The sequence below is a fragment of the Mus caroli genome, chromosome 2 (assembly GCF_900094665.2).
Source record: "Mus caroli chromosome 2, CAROLI_EIJ_v1.1, whole genome shotgun sequence".
Taxonomy (NCBI): Eukaryota; Metazoa; Chordata; class Mammalia; order Rodentia; family Muridae; genus Mus; species Mus caroli.
This window is the reverse complement of record NC_034571.1, coordinates 36,882,124-36,908,956: the sequence shown is the minus strand read 5'-3', so window position 1 is coordinate 36,908,956 and position 26,833 is coordinate 36,882,124. Positions and strand designations below refer to the sequence as shown.

Here is a 26,833-nt window from a genome sequence, read left to right as displayed (position 1 = left end):
AGAGAGAGACAGAGAGAGACAGAGAGAGAGAGACAGAGAGAGAGAGATGAGGAGAGACAGAGAGAGACAGAGACAGAGAGAAAGAGACAGAGATGGGGAGAGACAGAGACAGAGACAGAGACAGAGACAGAAACAAAGAGAGTCAAAGTGTTGCACAAGCCAAGGTTTTCTACTGTGTGGGATCCAGAGGATGAAGAGGATCAAGGCAGCTCATCTGCCCAGGCAGAAGCAGCTTCAGCTGCTAAGCGATTTCTCAGTGGCCCCTAACCTTGTCTTCAACAGCTTATTGTTTTGAAAAGAACCTAAAGGTTTGTTTTGCTTGTAAATGCTTCCAGCGCACACCTTGCTTTTCTTCTCTACAGCTTTAAAAACATGAAATGTTTCACCTGGTTTCAAGGACTTGCTGAAAGGAAGATTTTAGTCAACAAGATTGTTAAGAACAAGTTAAAGGGAAGGCTCCACAGTGGCCCCCTGGGAATGCAGTTTGATTTTTTAATGATGAAGTTACTTCTGTTCCAAGCTTCCCTTATTTCCCATCCACTATACTCAAAGTTGTTACTAATGAGTTTACCTTTCAATACGAATGAGGAGAGATTTGTAGTTAAAGTAAATACTTCAAGACTTTATACTTAAAGCATATATAGCCAGGCAGTGGTGGCACACGCCTTTAATCCCAGCACTCAGGAGGCAGAGGCAGGTGGATTTCCGAGTTAGAGGCCAGCATGGTCTACAACGTGAGTTCCAGGACAGCCAGGGCTATACAGAGAAACCCTGTCTTGAAAAAAAAAAAAAAAAAAAAAAAAAAAAAAAAGCATATGTAAACAATAAACCAAAAGCCCAGAAAATTAAGAAAGAAAATGTATTGACTTGGAAAGAAATTGACTTTAGTAAACTCTAAGCTTGCTATTTTAAGTTCAGATTTTCTAAAATTAAAAGTCGAATATTTGTGTTTATTAAATATTATTTCATCAGATGAAACTATATAGATTTCAAAATTAACTTATTTATAAAACACATTAGTGTTTGGGGGGAACACTTACATTCTTGGTTTGAAATTTCAAATGTCATGTATTGAGACACATCACTGAGCAGAAAATATGCACAGGATATGAAACATAGGACCATGAAGTTATTGAAATTAAGTCTTCAAAGCAAGAAGTATAATTCCAATTGTTACTTGTTTCTGGGATATATGAAATGTCATTTGAAAATATATTAAGTTTTTGCATAATTATTACAATATTGTTACACAGCTGAGTCTTGTAAATATAGTCTAAAAATATGCAAATTATTTCAAGCTCAACAATTAGCCATAGCATTTAAATAGATTCAATGGAATCTAAGCTAATTCATCACAGCAAGTCTTCATCAAAGATAGTGCTGTAGTTGTTCACTTGAATCTTGTGTTGCATGTCCATTAGTGACTTGCTCTGGAAACACATGTTTTGGTTTGGTTGGTTTTTTAGGAGACAGGTGCTTCTATGTAGCCCCGACTCTTCTGAAACCAACTCTGTAGACCAGGCTGGCCTCAAACCCAGAGATCCCCTGCCCTTGCTTCCTGAGTCCTGAGATTAAAGGCATGGGACACCAGGCTTGGCAAAAATGCATCCTATTTTAAATGCACTATAATACACTATGCATTTTCAGCGATTTTGTTTTTAAATCATTGTTGATGTTACTCTGTAGTATTCTCTGAGCAATGTCACTTAGCTCAAGGAGTTTCAAATACGTTTACCTACATTTTCTAAGCCATCAGTCTTCTAATTGCCATAACACTATTCATTAATGTAACAGTAATATATGACGTATATCCAGGCAATTTGCCCAGCACTAAGTACAGTGCATAGTTGTCTTTCCTAAGTACTCAACCAGCATTAATAAAAAGTAATAGCCCATCAAAATTTACATTAAAAGTCCATGAGAAATCTCTAAAGGACTATATGTGATATTTTCCTAGTAATTTTAGTCACCTTAAAAAGCTGTGTTCTGACATGTTGCTGTTCTTAACTCTAATTGTCTAGAACCCTGGATAAATACAAGATGCAGGCTGCATCATGGCACTTTTTTGTAATGAAATGATAATTGGTGGCCAGAGAATATTGTCATTAACCTAACTAATCAATCATCTCACCTTTACCATTCCTAAGATTTAAGTTGTGATTTCCCCATGTGAGCTGCTGAATGGGAAACATCAGGAATCATTTTCATAATGAATATTTATATTGTTCAATGTTTGGACTATTCAACAAACACATGTGAATACGCATTCTTGAGATATGGCTACCATTATTATAAATGACTGAGTGTTTCCATTTTGATTTAAAACAGAAATGGTAAAATATTTAGAATGGAAAAATGCAGAATATTATTTACAACACATTTTTGGATAAGATTAATCCTTTTTTGTCCTCATGGAAACTTTCCAAAATTCAATTCCTGAAACGACTTGTAAAAACATGTTCCATATATACTGTAATTTATTTTTCTTATGCATACATACTAAGAATAAAGTTTAGTTTACTAATTACCTTTATTTAGGATTAATAACAATAGTTATTATTAAAATAGAACAAGTGCACTCTGTGCATTGATATAAATAAGCACTGGATCTCAGAATATTTTACTGCTCTCCCCATTCTTTTTTGATGGTTTGAGATACTGCAAGACTTGCAGGGTGGAATCAAGTGAGGTGAATGGTATATTCGGCATTGTTGTTGATATTTTGCTATCTGAATGTGATAGCAAAGCCAACACTAATGCCTCTTTTCCTTCAAAAGCTTTAGACATGTGCTTTGAATATTTCATCATTAGATCTTACATACAGTATGCCATCATTTCTGTTTCCTTATTAAGTGGAGAACTTGCATCTAATTTATCAGAAGTTGTTGATGATCTCTTGGCATATTAGAGTTGTGGGGCCGCTAGTCTGTATGGTGAGATCATTATTAAGGAAAGTAAGGGTATTGGGACTTAAGCTTGACAGTCAATCTGATCCTCCATATGGCTGCTAAGTGTCTAGTGGGCAGGAAGCTTGTACACAGTGGAGACCAAGTTGTGGCTTGTAGCCTGACTAGGATAATCAACTTTAGAGATTATATCCATTCAGAATAACACACAATATACATGATTCAAATAATTTATTTGTAGATTTTCACTTAATATTTTTAGACTACAGCAGATGAACCACAGACAAGGAGAATACTACTATAATATTAGAACCCCCTTTCAATCAGAGATGGAGATAGATTTTTTTAACATTTTTTTTCAATCAAGGAATCCTATATCAGACTCTTGCTCATATACTGTAAGTGCCAACTCATTAAAAAAAAAAAAAAAAGATGCACAAATTACATCATGGTATCCTGGATAATATTCTTTCAAACTAAAGCTAAGCAAAGCCTTTGCGTTTTTCTCTGTGGTTGACTAGAAGACATTAATCACAGGATTTTCTCAGTCTGTCTGTGCCTTTACTTAGATAAGTTTAAAAAAAGAAAACACCCTGTGATTTTTCCCTTTTCCTAAATATCAACACAATATAGTCTATTCTTAGAATATTAGAACTGATAAAATGGCTCAGTGGGTAAAGCATTTGCAACAGAAGCCTGATAGACTCCATACATGGTGGAATGGAGAGAAGAAAACAGAAACTTTCTAATAATCTCTATACATTAATACAGAAAATATACATATCATGTACCATACATACACACAGTTACAGTATATATATATATATATATATATATATATATATATATATGTATATATACATATATATATATGTAAGTTACAAACTAAAGTTAAACATTACACAGTTTAAATTGTCTATATCCTTTCAACCTTAATTAACATTACTTCATGTTTAAACTATATCCCCTCTAGTAGCATCTTGAGTATTAGAGAGAGAAGAAGGCAATAAATACATGTAATTTTCAAAGTACTATGTACCCATATGTTTAAGTTACATTTTTCTATAGAGTTTTCAGTGCAAATATATTAATATAAACAAGATTCAAGGAGCAGCCTTGAGACTACTCATTTTGAATTGATTTTTAAAGATGTTGCATTTGGAAGAAAAGTAAGAATACATCTACATATAGATGATCCATAATTTATTTCATAAGGACAGATTAATTAAGGGAATGGTAAGTGGTAAGACAAACAACACTTGTGGTATGCTAACATTTTAATTTGAGTAAGAAATGACTTTGAAAGGTGGTGTTTCCTCATCACTGTCTTTCGTGGGGAAATCCTGGAGACTATATATAGTAGAATGTGTCTTATGTTTCAGTTTATTAAACAAAGAACATAGAAGAGCTTCATTGGTCAGGGAAATACCCCAGCATTAAGTGCTTGCTGCTAAAGTATTACAATAAATTTAACCTCTACAACTCAAATACAAAGTTTGGGTTTTGTGTGTAATAGCACAACCCTGTAATCCCAGCACTGGGGATGTGGAGACAGCCATAGAGCACAAGGGTAATGGGAGACTGTTTTAAGAAAGACAAGGTATATTGCTGCGCGCACACACACACATACTCACACGCACACAAGCACATACACAACCTACAGGTGCACCCACAGAAACATGTTCCTCCAGACACAAAAAGTTGCATAGTTATAGAAACTAATAAAAACACTGAATTAAACTTCCATTTTTCCTAACCTTATTCTATATTGGAAAGTTACCTTACCAGCCCTGGAAAAATGTTCTCTTTCTTCTGAAAAGTCCATATTGTAAGTTGTCAGTTGTAAGTTGAGTGAAAAAGGAAAAAAAAAAAAAAAGAAAGATCATGCCTGCTTTTAGGTAGTGTGGAGGAGAAAGTTTATTATAGTTATGTAGAAGAGCATAGTTAGAGGCAGAAACATTTGGGATACTCCAGAATGGACATGACTACACTGAGATGGCTCATATCTTGTAGGGAATAGAATATAGAGAGAAAGAAACATTTTGTATCAGCCAGGACTTCGAAGGTACAAAAAACCCAGGGAACCAAGATGTTTAGATTACAAAAGGAAGAGCCTGTAGGGAAAGGACAGCCAGATCCTGGGCTGGAAAATTAGGGTAGAGGGTGGGGTACACCAGCTATACCCTGAAACAAGGAGGAACTGTAAGATGCTAGGAGAATCTGGATTCCAGATCTACTTTGATGTTAAAATGGGCACCTCAGCTGTTTAAAATTTAACACAAGTCATTTCCATGCAAATTAAATCTCAAGACTTCATCTTTCCCATCCCCTTTATTTGTGTGTGTGGCGGGGGGCAGATTTCAGATTATAAGAATTGTATTCAAAGTTGGGTTCTAGTTATGGTTAGGTTTGAAGGTCAGCTTGATTGGTTGAGGGTTGCGCAGAGGTTTAGGAAAGCACCCTGCTGGTTGTGCCTTGAGGATGTTTCCAAGAGATAATTGTTTTATGAGGTAGCCACTAAGGAAGAAGTAAGATGGGACCAGATAGGAATCACCAGAATCACACACACTCCACTGCTATAGACTCTTTTCCCTCTGTTTCTTCACTGTTTTGTTTTCGCCAGAACTCTCTTTGTTGTGTTTCTTCTCCTCTGGGGTCTGTAGCAATAGAAACAAGCACCTCCCCAATCATGTGTTCCCCTGATGTTGATTTCTTGCAAATGTCTGTCTCAGCAGTAAATAACAGAAAACTGTATAGTATCAAAAGTCCCATGGCGATGTGATTTCCACCTGCAATACCAGCCCTCTGGAGGCTGAAATAGAAGGACGATTGAGAGGTTGAGGGCAACCTAGGCTGCACAGTGAGTTCCAGGCCAGCCTGGACTGCAGGGTAAAATCTATAAATAAGATAATTTATTATTTAAAGTATCCCAGAATTATGTTATTGTCCTCTTTATTACAGACCAGTGCTTTTAATGAAACCCTAAATACATTACGTAGTGGATTTCCAGATAGAAAAGAAGGGCTCTTCGAGTGAGGAATACTGACACTTTCAAAGACTTCCTCTTCAGGAGGAAAATGCAGTTTCGCTCACTTTATAAATCATTTGTAAACCCACATTCATAGTGGAATGAAGTACAAAATAAAACACTACAGAATGGTGCTTGCCTACAAAAAGGGAGCTTATTTTCCAATTCAAGAACACAGAGTAGTGAGCTGTAGTTCCATCCAATGCAATTTGAAAGTACTGAGTTGCAATACACAATATTTTAATGCCTGGTTATTTAAATGGTTATCATTTTTCCTGAAATATGCTGTAATGTTGGGATTTTAAATGGTTTCAATTTCAAGTGAATAAATATATCATATTAAATAATTTGGAATAGACAGAAACATGGCAAATGAGAGCACCAAAGATCATTTATTTATGACAATATTCACACTTTAACCTTTTTCTTAGTAATATATTGATATTTATGCCATCATATATATTTCTAGTCAGTAAATTTTACAATATTAATTATTTGGCAATGTCAGGAGCTGGGTACTAACCATAATGACATTCATATTTTAATAATGACACAATATTAAATTATCCAAGATAGAACAGCCATTTAATGCAATTCTTAAAATATTTAAACCTTATGATATACAGTGTGTTCAAATGGCTAAAATGATAGCTTCTCATTCTCGTTTGGTATTTAAAAATGATCAAGAAGTACAATGTGAACAAAATGTAGTGTAATTGAAAACAAAGTAGAATTACATGACTAATTGTAGTGTATAACACTGTAAGAAAAAAATCACTAATATTTAAAGAGCTGGCTTTGAAAGACAGGGGCAAAAACATAGGTTCAAAACAATCCTTAACTGTGTACTACTGGTTTGAGGTCAACCTGAGCTACATAAACCTTTGTCTCTAAATAAATCATCCATTAGATCAGATACTTTAATTGGTCATTGAAAGCATTCAGTGAAAATGTTTGAATAAAAGAAATTTTAAAATATATACTTACAAAGTAATTTTATTTTTCAATTTGTTATAAGCATAGTTATAACATCTGTATGCTCGTAAACATGTATGTGACATTGTTTTAAAGCTTATATAGTATGTGCTACTATTTTACTTAATTATCTGTATCTAAACTTGTGTTGTTTCCCTTTGGGTGTTTCCCAGTTCAATAGTTACTTGTACAGTTCCCAGGCAACTTTACATGTAGCAGTCCTTTCTGAGTTGTGAATGTTAGGCTTTGTGTTAGCCCCTCTGACTGTCCACCCACCAGTTTTTGCCAATAGATGACATGATATTCTGTACCCTCCTATCTGAAATATATGCAGATGTCAGCTTTCTCACTATCCTTCCTAAAGGTATTTATCAGCAATGTCTCCATTATAATTGCTTCATCACATTTTGTAGAGAATCCACTCCTGCCCTCCTCTCGCCAGAGCCTCCTAAAACTCAGTACCAAATGTTAACCCCAAAATGGAGGAGAGAGACCACCAACTCAAATCATCATGGTCAAAACAATTAAAGCAAGTTTATTTTTATTTGTGTACATTGTATGCCTCTTCCTAAGATGTGGTTACAAAAAAACAGCATTGGAGGTGAAGAATATAAGGTTTTTACAAAGCTTGGGGGTAGGAGGTTTCCAAACGGGGGTTTGGTGGGCGAAATAGGCAGAGGTATAGCAGCAGAACTTATGTAAAAAAATGTTAGGCCTAAAGACCTCCTAAAACAAAAATATGTTTGCACTGTGGGCATAAAAGCAGGTAAGTCATGACAAGGTAGCCATAACACCCTTTTGAAACAAAGGTAGGGTTGCAAAATGGTTAGAACTTTTTCTGAAACAAATACATGATTATTGCACCTGGAACAGGCAGTATAGAACAATTTCTACTTAAGGTTACAGGGGGAGCATAGCCCAATCCTTGAGAAACAGAAGTTTAATCAAAAAAATAACATGAGCCTAGTTTGTTTTTACTATAAGAAGGTGTTTTAAGCCTAAAGTGGAGACAATCTGGTTCTCTACAGAATATTTAAAAAAATGATGGACATCTCCTGAGATGAATCATCTGGGTCATATTACATAAGAAATCTGCTTGTCACAAGTGCAAGGTTTCCTTCTGGATATCTCTGATAGTGAGGAAAAATCTATATGGAAATGCAAGGTTTAGAACACATGTACAGTCGCATGAGGCCGTGGATACATTCCTCAGTGCTGCAAAACAAAAAGCAATAAAATATAACCACAAAGAAACCAGTAGTTTTAAGAAAATTCTTGACCAGAAATTACAGAAATGGGAGACAAAGCTTTGTTCTATCTAGAGTCTAGTGGGCTGTGAATTAAACCAGTAGAAAGGAGGAGAGGTGAACAGAAGAAAAGACAATTTAAAATACTTCATACCCATGGGATTCTCGGAAAAGAAATGAAGCTTAGCTGAATGGTTAGAATTGGGCCTATGTCACATTTTAACAAAGGAACTGAGTTTGGGATTTCAAAAGACACAAATAATGAGGAAATGAGTTGGAAATATGTGGGAGTAAGTAAAGGAAGCTAAGGGATTTAAGAAACGCTTGCCTGTGTGCACACATTTCAGCACTGACTCCAGGGTATAAGTCATTCTCTCCCTTCTGTGTGGGAGAGAGGAATATTTTCACCAGAGAAATTTAGAACGTTTTTACAGGGGAAACTATTCTGTTTGAAAGCAGAAAATAGGAGGGGAGAGAATTGCTGTGTCTGTTGATCCACAGCCACCTTTCGTTCCAAACAGGATGCTCCTTTTCCTATGGTGTGCTTATTCATCACTTCACTGATGTTCGAAAGAACCTAAATAAATAATGTGTTTGATACCCGACTTCTACAACATAATACCCTGTGAGCTCTGCAGCTGGAGAGCTCGGGTTTGTTTACTCCGGGTGGTTGTGGCTGACAGAAATGTTAGGCTCATCACCAATGAATCATATTTTAAACAAGGAGATAGACATATAAAGTACTATAAAATTATGAATGCTGTTATAGAATTAATCTCAAAAGACCAGATGACATATTCTAGTCCTCAAGACTACAAAACACTCAATAGATATATTTGAGCCTAGTTTGGAAATGTCTGTTCATGGGCTAGAAGTAGGTATATTAGTGAATGAAGCAATTACAAAATCCATGATGGTGGGGTTAATCCCACCATAGCACAATACCTCCAAGTCTAATTTTTATTGAGATGGGTTGATTGTGGCTTTATATCTGGAGATCTAAGATTAAACGACCACATCTGGGGATGAGCCTCTTGGTGGAAGATGTTCAAAGCAGTGATCAGCATTGAATGTCTGAAGGACAAAAATGTATGTGTATCTCCTTGTGCCACCTTTACTAATAAAGGTATCCTAATTTACTGATGGGGACCCCTCCTGAGGAGTCTATCTAATCTCAATCATCTCCCAAATCCTACCTCTAAATTCCACAGACAAACTAAGTTTCTAGTTTTTTAAAAATATTTTACTTACATTTGGACCTAAATTTCAACCTTATGTCTTGAGGGACATGTGAAACCATCTCCAACACATTTCAGAAATGCTTGGAGACTCTGCTTTTGGAAAGGGCAATCCTACCAACTTCTATATGAACCTGGGAATGGGTGATAGAAAGTGGGAGAATATAAGCACATATGTCAAAATCTAATTTGTACAACTGCAATAGAAAATGTATATGTGTTTTCAATGTGTGTAATTAAAATGCCTGAATTATCTGTTGTTACCTGAGCTATCTGGTGTTTCCCTCCACTTCCTCCGAACCAACCTTGCTCTTCCTTTTCCTTATGTAGATTTTAAGGATCATCAGTCCTCAGTAAACAACACTGCTTTTTAAATGCTTGTTACTGGACACCTCAGCAAGCAGTCACTCAAAACTGACTGGTTTCTGTTAGTGCACCCCACAGCTTCTCAATAACATTCTGCCTTCACCATCCCACAGATGATGGCTCACTGACAACACAGTCAAACCATCGGCTTGAAAATTAAATGACCTGTCATCCTCGAGTTTTGCTCTTTGTAACCTCAGACTCAGCCTTCAAGACTCTCTGAGGCATGCTTCTCACTTGAATTGCAAGGATTTTAGGGCAACCTCTGCTAGTTCAAGGTCACTAAAGCTTCAAACTAAATTCTGAGTCCTGTTCTGCCACCTTCACCTTTCTCCAAATTATCTCTTTTAAGCTGGAAAGATGTCTTGGAAAGGGCAAAGAAAAGAAATTTCTAGTCTCCTCACTGGCATCAGAAATAGACTTGGCATTAGGCTTCAGAGAAACAATAGCAAGCCCATCCCTCACAGTACCTTATAGCCGGCTGATGGCTGCTGTGTGCAGATATTGCTGCCTCTGATGGTCCAGGTGGAGGGGCGGTCCTGACTTACAATAGGTTCCGCATAAAAATGCAATGGCCCTAGTATAATTATAAATAATTGTCTGGTTCTGTTCTGTAGACACTTCTATAGTCTACCAATTTGTTACATATTTTCCTTCAAAATTAGCTACTTTCTGAGTTTTTCTCTTATTTTGTTACATCATAATTATATATCAGAAAAATTATTTAATTTGCTCTGTTTTACTTTCTGTTGCAATCTCCTTAATTGTACTTTAATATTCTACTTTTTTCTGGTCTTGGTGTTTTCAACCCGTCTGTGTACTGAGGGATTGTTCCCTAAGGTGGCAGTATTGGAAGCTGCTCTGAACCCTTTAAGAAATAACACTGCTGAGAGGTCTGTGGTCACTGGAGATGGATATTAGAAGATAGTTCTCTAGGGACCATTGGGTTATCTCAACAGAACTGTCACAAGAGAAACAAGCTGTGCTGTGAGCTATATTCTTCTTGCTTCTTTGTATTATCTCATCACTATTTGACATGATATGACACTCCAGGAGGTACCTCCACCATATAGCTAGCTCACTGTTATGTGGAATCTAAACCTCTGAACTAGATAAGCTCTTTTCTTTATAAAGCTAGCCTGTTACTAGTATTTCATTCTGGTAATGAACACATGGCATATAGTAGTGATTGGTAAGTATTCAGTGTTTCTTGTCTATTTCCTCATATTTCTGTTAGCTAGATATTGTTTACATATCATCTACAATAAGCACATGGAAAAGGCTTTGAATATAGAGACAGAATCTATCAATTATCTCTTTCTTGAAAGCACTAAGTTAGACAATTTTCCCCAAATGCAAAACCTCTTAATATCTCACAGTGCCCACATGCCACCTTCCTTAAATGAATAAATTAAGGAGTGTGCCTTCTTATTTAGCAGGAAGGTTGTGAATCTTAACCTTACCTGCCCATTAGTGTAATGGGAGATTTTAAATATTCGTAATTTTATGCACAAGGCCACATTTCCCAAAGTCTCTAGCTGCTTCAGAGGTCTGTTTAAGGTGTCACAGAAGCAGCAGCGCTAGCAGGAGAAAAATCTGCAAGTGTGTCGACAGATATAGGCTGCACCTTAGATGGAACCAGCAATGCATAGTCAAACAAGGCCAGATGATGGCAGTTCAGGGTCAAATCTTAAAAACTCTGATATACATTGCCACCCATTTTTTTCACTCATGGTCCTTCCCAATTCTCCTCTTTGACAACTACAGACTTCAGAGTGGTCACTCAATCTGAGCACAGGGTTCTAACTGTTCTTACATTAAACAAATTCCATATATGTGCGATATGTACATATATATATATATATATATGTGTGTGTGTGTGTATTTGTATATATATATATGTGTGTGTATATATTTGTATATATATATATATATGTGTGTGTGTGTATTTGTATATATGTGTAAATATGAATATTTATATATTTAATACATTAATTTAAGACACATACAAATATTATTACAAAATACATTTCTTGAAATACCTATTGTAACATCTTTCATTTTATATCTGGATTAATTTTCCTTCCCTGTGACAAATTCCTGGCAGAATAAACTTAAAATGATCAAGAAAATTACTGTGGTTCATGGCTTTAGTCCATTTATTTTGAGGGAAAATGAGCCAAGCAGTTGACATCATCAGGAAGCAGTAAGGATGCCAACTCTATTAGACTTTCTGCTTTTTCTATTTATTCCATCAGTCCCCAGTGTCTGCAATTATGACCCATTCTGAATATGTGTCTTACTGTCTAATGTCTGTCCCTGAAGTGGTTGGTGGGTCTTTTGTTGCTGTCACTTTAAGTTGGTTGTGTAACCCACTCTGAGGTGGTCTTCCTGTTCAGTAATTTCTATTTTGGGAATATCTTACAAGCATTGCGGGTGTCTGGCCATATAATCATTATTATTTCTCAGCATATTCAGGTTGGCAATCATAATTCTCTATCACATGATACTATTTATCAATGGGACCACTAAAACTATTTTTCTTAAACCATGTCATTCTACATCTGATTTACATATACCCTGTCTGTCCATCATTGTTACCTTAAACAGTCCAAATATTATCTAAAAGCCCAAACCAAACTTCTATGAGACTTGGCTACAGAATGACAGTCCTCTGCTATACCTTCAAGATATCTCACATATGTCCGAAACTATCAATGGTATGTACTGACGCTTAGCCAAAACTAGTGTTTCCTCTCTTTTGATGTACTGATTACATCAGTGTATAAAGTCATTGATACAAGGTCCCTGTTTATAGCACCATTGAAGTTAATTACCTTTTTTAAAGATGCTAAGCCAAATATTGTCACAGTCTAGAAAACTAAGGTTGAAGAATTGAACATATGGTCAGATTTGGAAGCATTAGTCCCAGAATTCAGAAGGCAGAAGCAAATGAATCTCTGTGATCTCAAGGCCAGCCTAATATCCAAAAGCCTGCTCCAGAACAGCTAGGGATACACACAGAGAAATCCTGTCAAAGAAAAAACTGAAATAAATAAATAAGACAATTTGGCATATGATCTAGAAGTGTGGTCCTTATTGCTACAGCAGGGAAAGCATATTTACCTATGAGAGAAATTGCTCTTTAATTCAAACATTTCTAGCATATTCATGCCAAATTGAAGCAAAAGAATAGGTTGTGGGAGAAAAATAGCAAAATTACATGGAATACTTATAGTAAAAAACAAAGTTTTCTATGTTGGAGAAATTCTTAAAAAGATTCGTATTTTTAACAAGGCATTTAGTTAGCAAGACTGCTGGATTTAGTTAATTGTTTTCTAAATTGCAATTGTAATAGAAATACTATAGAGAGATTTATTCCTCACTAATTTTACAGATGTTTAGGGAATGCCTATGTTATGTTCAATTTAAAAGAATACAGGACACAATGAGAAATATAAAGAAGTTCAAGTTGGGTTCCAGAGGCTTGGAAGCATTCATCTCTTTATAAAGTCAAACTAGTGCAAGCAAGAGAGAGGAGGGGGAGGGGGAGGGGGAGGGAGGGAGAGAGAGAGAGAGAGAGCAAAAAAATGGAGTGCCTTGAAGTTCTGTCTGTAGAGGCTGAAATCACTGGAAATCAAATAGGAGGCAGTCTCAACATGCAGTAGAATTAGATACTTCCCTAAATTGTCTGCTCATGAATGTGTAGAAGCAGGGTTCCTGGTCTAGCATCTGTCTTTGGGCCTTTCTTCTTAGTTAACTTCTTTGGGTCTGTGGGGTATATCATGAGTATTGCACACTTTATGGCTAACAGCCACTTCTCACTTAGTATGTACCATACCTATCCTTTTGAGTCTGGGTTACATGTTTTCAGGATGATATTTTCTAGTTCCATCCACTTTCCTGCAAAATTCATATGATTGCATAAGATACACATCACCATTCCAAAAGGTAGGAGGAAGAGCCTGTTGATAAAATACTGGACCAAAGCAAGACCATCAAACAGACAGTCATGTCAAACTGCTCTTCAGATCTCAAACTCCTTTTAGCTTTTATCTTCTGTCCTGGGCTGGTTTAACACACTAGTTTAGCAGCTCTGTTTGGCAGGTATCCTATCTTTCCCATTCTGCTCCCTCATGCCTAAGAGCATGATCACCTGCAATCAGGACCAGTGGCCCAAGAGGGAAAGCAAAGTGCAAAAGGCCATTGGTGATGAGACCACAAGATACAAGTGAGCTTGTCAAAAATAGACGCCTGGGAGGCAGTCTTCAGCAAGACAACTCATTGAATTGTGGGGGTGGGGGACAAAGGGTATTTAAACCTTTCAGGGATGAGCAGCAGCTTTGGGATGAGTATGTCATTGACTGAGGCCAGGGTGCTGGAGATGCCTCATTTGCGTAAGGAGGAATTCCAGGTGCTGCTGGAAAGAGGAAATTTAGCCTTGCTACAAGCTATGTGGAACAAAGGTGAGAGCATAGGTCACCAGGACATGCAGGCCCAGGGCAGGTGGGGAAGCAGCACTGCTCCTTCTAATCTTAGAATGAAATTTCTGGAGTTTGGACATGCCTTGAGCCCACTCTTGTTACAGGACAGCTTTCCTTGGCTCCATGGCTCCCCTGGCCTCACAGTTTCACACAACTCCAACATCTTCAACATTTTGGGGTCTTCAACAAAATGCAGGCTTTTCTTTCAGTTTCACAAAATGGCCTCTTTAGGTTTCCACAAAGGGACACCTCTAACATGTGACTGACCTCAATAGATTTTTCTTAGGTGTGGAGAAATATTTGCCAACCCCTTTCTTATATTATTGACTATAAAGCCAGAAGGATAAGTCTAAAGTTAGAAAATTCGTCTGCTTGCTGGGGCTAGAACATGACCTTCTCATTCAAACACATTTTCTCTTGCTTTCTGTATTTAATAGTTTCCTTTACTGCCTAACTTTGGCTGTTATGGATCTTGCTCTATAAACCAGGCTGGCCTCAAACAGAGATCTGTCTGCCTTTGTCTCTCTAGTGCTGAGAATAAAATCATGGACTACTACACCCAGCCCTATGCTTTTCTATAATTGCTTTCCACAGTTTGGAAGATTAGCTCTGTAGAGTATTGACCTGAGTTCACTACTCCCTTTATTCCAATGAGGATCAGGCCTTTGATCTGTTTATCTCCTACAGCACTGTGTTTACCATCATGTCATTATATTTAACGATGCTCCTTTCTTTTCAAACTATACTGTGTGTGTGTGTGTGTGTGTGTGTGTGTGTATTGCCTTGCATGCTCCTTTATGTTATAGATCTTTGTCAAACTGGTCACTAATAAGCATGTGACAACACTCAATACTAGGTTGTTTTGAAATCTCTTCTGCCAGTAATAATAATCCAAAACCCTTCAGTTTAGACTCAAGTAGACCTCTTGACAAGGACAAAAATAAAATTTTCACCAAAATATCACAAGAGCCATCTGTAGACCGCTTAGTAAAATTCTTCTTTGAAACCCATTGAACCAGCCCATGATCATAATACATATTGGTCTTCCCTTCTTCTACTAGTATGTCCATTTAAGCCCTGGCTTAAATTATTCAGCTGCTTTTTAAATCTGAACTCCATATCCATCCTACAAAAACCATGGTCATGGGTGTCACACAGCAAAGCCGTAGTTCATGGGACTAACTTCTGTCTTTGTCAATGTTCTATTGCTATGAATAATACCTTCCTATGAAGGAAAATATTTATTTAGGGCTGGCTTACTTTTTCACAAGGTTTTCCCATAATAATAATGGCGGGAAGCACAGTGGCACACAGGAAGACATGTGGCTGGAGAGGTAGCTGAGAGTTCTACATAGGACTGAGTTTTTCATGCATGAAAATGGAAGAGAGAACAACTAGGCCATAGTTTGAGCATTTGAAACTTCAAAGCCATCGTCAGTGAAGCAAAAGGCCATACCTACAACAAGACTACACCTCAGGGCCACTCTGATTCAAACCACCACACCACATTAATTAGAAATATTTATTTATATCTGTACATATTCACATATAGTGTAGTTTGTAAGGATATTTATTTAGTTTTTATTTTGAGGTAAAATCTCATGTATCCCAAACTATCCTTGTAGCTGAGTATTACCTATTTCTTCTGTCTCACTTTTCAGATGCTAAGATTGTAGATGGGTTATGCCACACCCAACTCATGGATTACTGGACATCTAAAACAGTGCTTTCTACATGATAGGGAATTGTTTTACTACGTAAACTCATCATTAGCCTGGATATTAATTATTTAAGAAAAAATAAAATTCAATTGATAACAACTTGACTACTTGCAAATTAAAATTTAGTTTCTCAAAGGGCATCCCACTGGGAAAACAAACTTCTTTTAAGGTAGACTGCTTGCTGATGGCCAACTGAAGGAAAAAAAAACTTAATAGCATCTTTGTAGGTTTCATGTCTCACAATCTTGTCAGGGCTTTAACCTTTACATTTACTGAAAAACATTTAATCACCAAACAAAAGACAGACAAACAGAAAGAAAGGAAGAATGGAAGAAAGAAAGAAAGAAAGAAAGAAAGAAAGAAAGAAAGAAAGAAAGAAAGAAAGAAAGAAAGAAAGAGAAAGGAAAGGAAAAGAAAAGAAAAGAAAAGAAAAGAAAAGAAAAAAAAAGAAAAGAAAAGAAAAAAGGAAGGAAGAAAGAACTAGGAAGGAAGAAAGAAGTAAGTTAGTTGAAGTTACTGAAGAAGGAGGGAGAAAATGGCAGCAACCCCTTATCACTGTATTTTACAGTTTAGCATAAAAGTAATTTTAGAATTTGATTAGGAATGATTTGAAATACAACAAAGTGAATCATGAAGTATTGTTTTGTTAAATTTACATTAGTAAGTAGATTACAATCTCCTCTGAAAGAAAAAACGATCTCTTTTCTATGTAGATAAGAAACTCTGGTGGGCAGATCACAACTTAGCTCAACTGGGGACTTGTAACAAAAGAGATGGAAGAAATCCCAGCATTCTGCGAAATAAGACTTCCGGAGTTGTTCACATGAAAGTGTATGACAAAGAAGCACAACAAGGTATGTCCCTGCGCACTGAACTTGTAACACTGTTTAAGCAAATATTCTTTCCCACAGTTTTCTCAATTAAACAATTGGCTTTTCCTATTCTAACCTTCAGTTACAGAGGTTGGGCAGGAGTGAACTATATAATGTCCTGAGGGAAAAAATACTGAAGAAAAAAAATGGTTTCACATAAGATACAATGTTAATTTTAAGGCATTGGCAAGGTGTAGCAGTTCCCAATTAATGCACTCAATTATAAATCCCGCAGTGGTGGCAGCTGGCCACCTGCCCCAATGTTCTGGGTGCCTGAATGAATTACAGACACACAGTCTCTATATTTTGATTGGTCTTGAAAAGTTCAATGGCTGGGCCTCTTCCTAACTTCCATGTAGCTAATCCACCCTCTGATATTCCCAAATTGTTACTTACTCAAAGTCTACATTCCATATTAGCTGCCCTGGACCCAGTTGGGCAGCCCTTCCCTGGCTCATACATGACTACTGTGCTCTGTCCCACACCTTGTCAGGTGGGGTGCCCTTGCTTCTAACCTTTTCCCACTTCGTCCTTCCTTGTTCTCTTTCCTGGGAATCCAAAAAGCTCTACCTCTGTCTCCCTGCCCAGCCATTACCCCTTGACAACTTTATTTACCAATCAAAACCAATTTGGGGTAAGGTTCCTTTAGTGTCTTATGTGTGATGTGGTGATTCTCATGCAAATTTGGGGACTCACATTAACATTAACAAGCAGCATTAGACCAAACTCACAACAGCAAGGCTGTGGTAAGATTCTCCATTTTTCACTTAATTGATATTGTATGACATTGAGCAAAAATTACAGATATAAGAAAACATATTGAATGAAAATGTATATATTATGTCACTAGTCCAGACATTTTCAAATACACTCAGTTGATGTTAAGAATTGCATATCCTAAAGCACAATGTTGTTTGGCCCTGAGCATTTGTGGTTGTGTTTCACTTGTGCAAATGGTGGGCTGTGAAATGGACTGGAATTAGTTGATGGCTTATATAGGCACACTTGTCACAGTGCACAGATGGCATTCGGATTAGAGATCCAGGCCCTGCAGCTAAGCACAGGCTAGGCCTTTCTAAGTCTTTGCTACAGGAACAATGGCATTAGCATAATACTCTTCTGAAAATGAAACTCACAAACTCATACTACTTCCTAAAACCTTCTCTATGGACTTCCTCCTCCACTACTTCTTTTAATCATTTTCCACGTCTACATACAATTTTCTTAAACTGATTTCCATATGTTACTACCTTATTTTAATTTCTGCCATGGAAATCCTTATCGTCAGATACTTTTTTTCTCAAAGAAAATTTCAAAACTCTATTTGGACATTAAGAAAAAATGTTTAATCCACCTCATTTGGGATATGTAGACCAAATAAAAGAGTTGTAGGCTAAAGAGAAGGGTTCAGGGTACCCACTATTTCCGAAGAACAGTACAACATCCATAGAGTCAGGGTTGCTGTCACCTACTCAGCGGTAAACACAATACAATGCTACCTGCAATGCCTTTCAAAGACTGAAATTTTGGTCTAGAATACTTGTTGGGATTGAAGGAAGATATATCTTTTCTTGGAACAAAAAAAAAGATTATTTAAAAATCAATTGTAAGATGATTAAGGGTTTTTTATTGTTGAAATGATAACAATTCACAAGTGACTCTTGTGCTCAAATCTACATTCCTTCCACAACACTTTATTTTTCTTTGAATATTTTATTCCTGTTTTTTTTTTAAGATTTATTTATTTATTATATGTAAGTACACTGTAGCTGTCTTCAGACACACCAGAAGAGGGCATCAGATCTCATTACCGGTGGTTGTGAGCCACCATGTGGTTTCTGGGATTTGAACTTCAGACCTTCGGAAGAGCAGTCGGGTGCTCTTACCCACTGAGCCATCTCACCAGCCCCTCATTCCTGTTTTCTATTGTCACTTTTCCCTTTTCCTCTTCCCACTGTATACAATAATCAAATATTGTTTCACTAAAATTAAACAACATTTTCTATGTCTAAATAAACAATATGTTTCAAGGGTAACTCAGTGGTAGAATGTTGGCTTAGCATCTATGAGGTCTTGAATTTGATCTCCAGCATAGAAAAACATATACGAAAGAAAGAAAGAAAGAAAGAAAGAAAGAAAGAAAGAAAGAAAGAAAGAAAGAAAGAAAAGAAAAAAGAAAGAAAAATAGAAATAGGTATTTATTTGTGTGTATTCAAGTCATGTAGATTATACTATACAATGTGTAATTACTGATAGTAAATAAAATGCTGTAAGGCATTTTCATGTCTATTCAATATAAATGTATTAAGTAAAAACTACAAAATTTACAATACCACTATAAATTTGATTGCATAGCATGCAAATGAACATATTTCAGAGATGTATTGAAACACAGCCTTAGAAAGAACAGCACTCATAGAAACAGGCAGAGGAAGAAGCAGTTCTGAACACCGTACCTAGAGATATGACCAAATTGGCCTTTTCAAAGTGAGCAATACATACTTCTTGTAAAACTGCCTATCAGTTTTGTAAATACTGGACTGATGAGAGGTGGGGTGATTCTTGATTCTACTCTTGTCAGCTACACTTCTATTACCTAGAAGAATTTACCCTATAGGTGGTACTGGGTAATCGATGCACTACAAAAGTCTCCAATAACTTTAACCCTTAGATCCGGTGGTAGCCTACAACTACACTGTTCTCACTGGAAAACGGTGATAAAACCATCTGTTTGAAAGACAATGTCATTAACAGAATCACTGTCGGCGGCTTGAAAGCTTCATTAGAATGAAATATGAGCAATTTAGGGCTCTTTAAGGTGTTAACATTATTACCTCCTTGGATTTCAAACTACAATTAACTGCCTCATTTGTCATTTTTGACACAGATCACTGGAGAGTTGAGGTTTTCTTAGTCAAATGGACTTTGCAGCTCCACTTGTCATTTGGCGTATGAGTTGTGAACATCAATCTCACCATAAAACATTAATCTAAACTACAACTTTTAACTCAATAATCACTACAAAAATGGCTACTTTAAAATGATGGCAATCGCTTCCTATTTGTGTCTTTATATACTAAAAGAAAATACTTTACATATGGCCATTTTCATTATTATTTTCTATATTTTCTCTCCACAGAGGTTATCTGTGAAACGTATGTTCTTATTGTACAAATGTGTTAAAGTATGTAAATCTTATTTATCAACAAATAAGTGTAAACTCTATTGCCTGCACTGTAGTTACACAGCATTCCATTCATTGCTGTTCTTTTCTCTACTTCTTCCATACTTCTGCTCATATGAATGTTCTTTCTCAAATTCTCTTACTTTTGTGTGTTCTTTCTCTTCCTTGATCTATTTTTCTTTCTTTTTCATCTCCCTCAGCTCTTAAGTGCTGTTTCCTTAAACTTTATGTTGAAATACCACTTGTCCATTCCTTCCTAGGCTTCAGTATTTAGTGTTAGCTGAAGAACAAAACTCATGTAAAGCATGAGTATAAAGAATAACATTAACATAACATGTATTCACATGCTTTTCACCAAGTGAAGCATGTGCATAATCAATTTAGAATTCCTACACATTTTTAAACTTAGTCGTATTTTTGATGAAAACATCAGAGATCTGAACTGTCACTTTAAGTCACCTTTTGAATCATCTACCTTCTCTAGCTCTCATAAGAGACACATGGAATTGCTTTAAAACTTCAAGGTACTTCTAACAGATTCAATATTGCTGAGCTATGGGTAAAGAAATGGGCTGAGAATGTGCTCAATCTCCTGATAGGCAATCTCCCAAATTGAAAATATTTCACACTTCAAAAATGACAAGGATGGTGACAGATTCTTTTGAACAATTAAATTCTGTTCAACTGTCTTGCATTTAGAAGATGAGAAATAATGAAGTGGGTTGGCATTTGGAATCTCCTGTAGAGTCCTACTGATGCATGTCTCAGCGTGCTTTGAGAGGATCATTGGATTTACTGAACCTTATAGCAGAGCTCAAGCCCATTAAATAGCATTGCGCACTGTCCTAGATCAATAAAAATGTTGTAAAAATGTGCTATTTAACAAACTTACAGGGCAGAATGTAAATTACTTAACAACGTTACACTGTGGACTTAATTAGGTCATTGGGCTTAATGAACGCAATGGAAGATGTGTATAGGATGTCAACCTGGGATTGCCTGACTAATATTTGTCATTTTCAAGATATAGGAATGAGCAATGAGTAAAATTAATATGCCAATAAATTACATGATTCTTTTGGGTACATTTCCTATATATTTTAGGAGAATTATGTTCGCTGGAATATAGAATATAATTTGCCTTTAAAAATAAATTTAAAACATGCACACATGTATCCTGCACTTTTAAAGGTGAAACAGAAAGGAACCATTGTCCTTTCTCGGTTATTTTACAATACTTTTAAGGTCCCTGACAGCAGAGCATGATGGCATATGCCCTGAAAACCATTCTTTGAGAAGCTAATGTAAGATGGCCGTGGGTTCTAGTCAAGCTGAGCATTACCTAGTCAGACATGCCTCAGCAGACAAAACAAAAAAGCCAGAAATTGAAGTGTTAATGACAGTTTTTATGAAAACTCTTTTTGGTTTTTGATATGACCTGAAGGGCATCATAATCTCCCACTTTAACTGATTTGGAAGACTGAGCTGTCATATTCAACACACATCAACTATATTTAGAAACAAATGACATAAGTATTTGTTCTCATGATTGATACCTAATAAATCTGTGTTCTTTATTATTTTCTTTTTTTACATTTGTTCTGTTTTCCGTCTCTATAGGCAGCAATTCTTGCCAAGTAAACAATGGTGGGTGTTCTCAGCTTTGCTTACCAACATCGGAAACAACCAGGACTTGTATGTGTACAGTGGGATATTATCTCCAGAAGAACCGCATGTCATGCCAAGGTACACACTCACAAGAACGTGACTGTGCTATGCTTACTGAATCCATCAATAGACTCCTCACAGATGTTAGTCAAGCACTTCCAGACAATCATCTTATTAAGGCAATAACTGCAGTGGTACCTTATTGAAGACTGAACAGAGTCTCTCTCTTATAATAGTTTAGAAAACGTGTGAGCCTAAATTTGAGTTTGCCATATGTTTTCTTATGTGTTCCTTTTATGAGTAATCTCTCTCTGTTTGGTTTGTGTGTGGGTATATCTTTGTCTGTGTCTGTTTGTGTGTCTATTTATCCATCTGCCCATCTGTTGTTCTGTCCATCCATTTGTCTGTCTGTTCCTAACAATGGGTTTTGTTCTGTATTTATTGAAGAGTACAGAAAACATGTCACAGGAAAGGAATGAGGATTATTTTTGTTTTGTTTTGTTTTACAGAATCTATTAAGAGTTTCAGAGGAAAGAAGTTAACTTGTTAATACCAGTTGACCTAGAACAGTAGTCAAAACAGAAACCAATGTTTTCAATCTATATCTACTTGCTGCTTTTAACATTTTTGATGAATAATTGTTTTCTTTAAGTTTACTTTAAAACCTCAAACTTATTTAGCTCCTGCTTCTAACAAATGATTGCAACAAGAAAAACAAGAACAAGAACACACACACACACACACACACACACATCATTCTGAATAAGAGGCATGTGGAAGAGTTCAATTTCAGACTAGAACATCATTTAGTTTATGTCTCAAATGCTGATTAACTGGGAATCCCAAAGCAAAATAAGTTTGGTTACTTTTTTTCTTAAAAGCAGGTAAAATTAGTAAGTAAAAATGATGAATTCACATTAAGGAAGCATAGTTCAATGATATCAAGGTTTTTATTGACTTGGTTGCAAGTACTTTCAGAAAAATCAATTCCAGAAAATAGTATGGCACTTAACTGCACATACTGACATTTAATGGTTAGAAATATTTGGACTATCACACACACACAAAAACTTTCTTATTTTATTCCCTTCCTTCTTTTCTTCTTTGCTTCCTTCCTTTCTTCTTCCCTCCCTCCCTCCTCCCTCTCTCTCAACCTCCCTCCCTTCCTTCCTTTCTTTCCTTTTTTCTTTGTTACTTTCTTCCTTTCTTTTTTTGTTATTGGGATGAACATGTTACAGCCTTGGTATAGAGGACAGCAGAGAGAGTCTGGGAGTGAATGCTTTCCATGTGGATCCAGGGAATTGAACTCAGTCAGATCTTCAGCCTTAGTAATAGCAAGTGCCTTGACTTGCTGAGTTGTCTTGCCAGCCTAAATGTTTGTAATTTTAAAAACTAATTTGACACACACACACACACACACACACACACACACACACACACACACACACACACAAACAAACCCCTCAATTCCAACTTACTACTTGCTTCTACACTCAACTCAAAGTTGTTAATGTTGGAGTAAGCAGCCATGGTTCTTTAGGTGGGATATTTGCACAATTTGAAATCAGTCCTGTTCATTTCTTCCAGCTATTTAGACAAAACACCACTGATATCTGGAGCTTCAGATATGCATATTCGAGGGACAAGAACACTTCTGGGAGACAACTATGTACCACCTTAAAGATTCCATGCACTCTTTTTATTCCATAGTTTCTAGATATGCTATTTTACAAAATATTGATTTTTTTTTTAGTTATATTGTACAGCCAATAATAAGAACTCAGTTTTGGGACTGGAAAGATGGTTCAGTGGTTAAGAGGATGGGCTGCTCTTCCAGAGATCTTGAGTGCAATGCCCAGCAACCACATGGTGGCTCATGACTATCTATAATGTGATCTGATGCCCTCCTGAGGCAAGCAGTTGTATATGCAGATAGAATACTCATATACATTAAATAAATAAATAAATAAACATAAACTCAAAAGAAAAACCTCAGTTTTATCTTAAACAATATCCCTATACTACTTGAGAAATATATAAGCCAGAATTATAACTTATTGCATTTAAAATAATATATGTAAGTGGCCATTATTCTATGTCAGTCTCTATTGAAAGGATCTTGGAACATTGTGACTTACTTTCACCCTTGTAAATTGATGAGATGGATCACCTAATTTTCTAATCATAAAACTGAGGTACAAGGACATTAGCTAAGATCAAGTTTTGTGATTTACAAGTAATAGGCATATTTAAAGATAGATACACTTATTTTAATGATATCTGTGTGTGTGGTATGTATTTTCCAATATATTAGCAAACTGAACAAGTGTTAGTATACGAACTTCTGGTAGTAAGATTATATCTATATACTTACTTTACAATAACATCTTTATATTCATATGTTTTTATGATGTTCTAAAATGTATTAAGGGCAAAACTTAATACATTATTACTTAGCCCATTTGAATCTAAAGTAATTAAGAAGTTCACTGTGTTCCCTTAAAACTCTGAATGTCAACTCTAACTAATAATGTAGTTGTGTAAATAAAAGCCATTACTTTCAGTAGCCAGTACATATTTCCTGTGAGGCCAGACATTCTGGAAATGATCTCATACCAAGGCCATTGCTGACCAGCCTTTTATTTTCCCCTTTTCTGGCTCCTGGGACCTGTGAGCTATGAAACCCTTTGAGAGAATGCAATGCACAACAGAGTTTCAGGGCCTTGGCTTATACATCTTTCAGTCCTGGGATCTATACAACTATGTATATGAAGCTAAGAAACATTCACAAATATAAATTAATATTATAGAGATGATATGAATGTATTGTTATGTGAAGTATTCATTTTAAGTTCTCTTTCCTCCATTTAGGTATAGAATCTTTTCTTATGTACTCTGTTCATGAAGGAATCCGCGGGATCCCTCTTGAGCCACGTGACAAAGTGGATGCTCTGATGCCAATATCAGGAGCTGCTTTTGCTGTGGGGATAGACTTCCATGCAGGTAAGTATATGTCATGAGTAATGTATGTATAATGCTCTGTTCAGAAAACATGATGGCAATATAACTTTCAATCTGTACTTGTGTAGAAAAGTTGACATTAAATTAAAGATGAATTTCAGCCTTGTACTAATTGTTCTAATTAAATTTCATCTGCCCCCTAAAAGAAACCAAATAAATCTTTTTTCTAAAGAGAAATTTTGTTTTAAAAATATATTTGTACACCATGACTGACAACTGATAGTTTTGTTTCTTCAAATAAATAAAACGATATTTTACTTTTCTCTAGTTATAAATATAAATATACCCCAATAGATCATTCCAATCTATTGACTTCTTGAGGTATACTTATTGGAAATACTTTCATGATGAATTACCAATGGTAAGACATTTTCTATAACTTTTAAGGCAGTATATATGGGGAAGTAGAGTTGCTTTAATTCCATGTGGTTTAGCAAATAATGAAAGAAAGCAATCAGAGACTACCAGACTGCTGTGGCTGGCTCAAATTAACCACAGGAATTTAATAGTAAACACTGTTGAATGTATTGAAGCCAATAAGTTGTGGTCAGATAACTGCCAAAGTCACACCAGCAATGGTTATGTGTCTTTGTCATCTGTTTACTATTTACATTTCTTATTCTACAATTAAGACTTTAATGTTATAAAAGCAAATTTGTTTTCCTCTCAACCAAGTTACATGTTTCCTGTGTTCATGGTTTAGTGTTGAAATAATAAGACAGTGTACCAATGTTTCTGTAATGTAAACTTATCTAATATTAAAAAGATAATGGGTCTTTGATTTATAAACAATTTTTAAAATATTAAAAATAATCTTTAGCATGGAAAAATGGTTCAATGATTAAGAGTACCTGTTGCACTTAGCAAGCATCCAACTACAATTCCAGCAACCACATGACACTTATACACATAAAATCCATGTGCTGTTTATCAGCACATGGATTTCTAGTGGCAACATTTTCTCCCTTGCTGGAAATTTTTTTTCTTTTTAAATTTTTGAGAATCTTAAGAAATTGTTAAAATATTACTTTCCTGTTCTTTCTTTCCTATTATTATTAATACTATTAGTATTTATTAGTATTAGTATTAATATAAATATTAGTATTAGTATTATTTGGATTTTCTTCCCAGCCTAAAATAGGCTGGCTTCAAATTCACAGAAATCTGCCTGTATCTACCACATGAATGCAGACAGTAAAGCATTTGTCTTTCCATCTAGGACAAGGTCCAAAAAAAGTTATCTTAGACTAAATGCTTGGAGTCACATGGACAGTAATGTCCTAAGTTTAAAAAAAATATTTTCATCATTTAAGAAAGTGTATGTGTTTGAGCCTGAATTTCTTTCTCAGCCTGTTTATCCTTTGTGTAGAGAAAGTCCATTGACTTGTTAGAGTTAATTTTATATCCAGCTACTTCACTGAAGCTGTTTATCAGATTTAGGAGTTCTTTGGTGGAATTTTTAGGGTCACTTATATATACAATCATATCATCTGCAAAAAGTGATATTTTGACTTCTTCCTTTCCAATTTGTATCCCCTTGATCAACATTTGTTTTCCAATTGCTCTGGCTAGGACTTCAAGTACTATGTTGAATAGGTAGGGAGAAAGTGGGCAGCCTTGCTTAGTCCCTGATTTTAGTGAGATTGTTTCCAGCTTCTCACTATTTACTTTGATGATGGCTACTGGTTTGCTGTAGATTGCTTTTATCATGTTTAGGTATGGGCCTCAAATTCCTGATCTTTCCAAGTCTTTTATCATAAATGGGTGTTGGATTTTGTCAAATGCTTTCTCCATATCTAAGGAGATGATCATGTGTTTTTTGTCTTTGAGTTTGTTTATACAGTGGATTACGTTGATGGATTTTCGTATATTAAACCTTCACTGCATCCCTAGAGTGAAACCTACTTGGTCAGGATTGGAGATTGCTTTTATGTATTCTTGGATTCGGTTAGTGAGAATTTTATTTTATTGAGGATTTTTGCATCGATATTCATAAGGGAAATTGGTCTGAAGTTCTCTATCTTTGTTGGATCTTACTGTGGTTTAAGTATCAGAATAATTGTGGATTCATAGAATGGATTGGGTAGAGTACCTTCTGCTTCTATTTTGTGGAATAGTTTGTG

The 26,833-nt window shown here is 35.9% G+C and overlaps 1 protein-coding gene across 3 annotated transcripts in view; it reads left to right on the top strand.

The window, feature by feature from the left end:
* Nucleotides 1-26,833, top strand: part of Lrp1b (LDL receptor related protein 1B) — a 1,970,757-nt gene that overhangs the window by 1,382,424 nt on the left and 561,500 nt on the right. For all 3 annotated transcript variants that reach the window (XM_029472167.1, XM_021181392.2, XM_029472172.1), the window contains exons 33-35: nt 16,679-16,819; nt 21,642-21,767; nt 24,561-24,692. In XM_029472167.1, the coding sequence (XP_029328027.1) occupies nt 16,679-16,819; nt 21,642-21,767; nt 24,561-24,692 (399 nt within the window). The remainder of the gene's footprint in view (nt 1-16,678; nt 16,820-21,641; nt 21,768-24,560; nt 24,693-26,833) is intronic.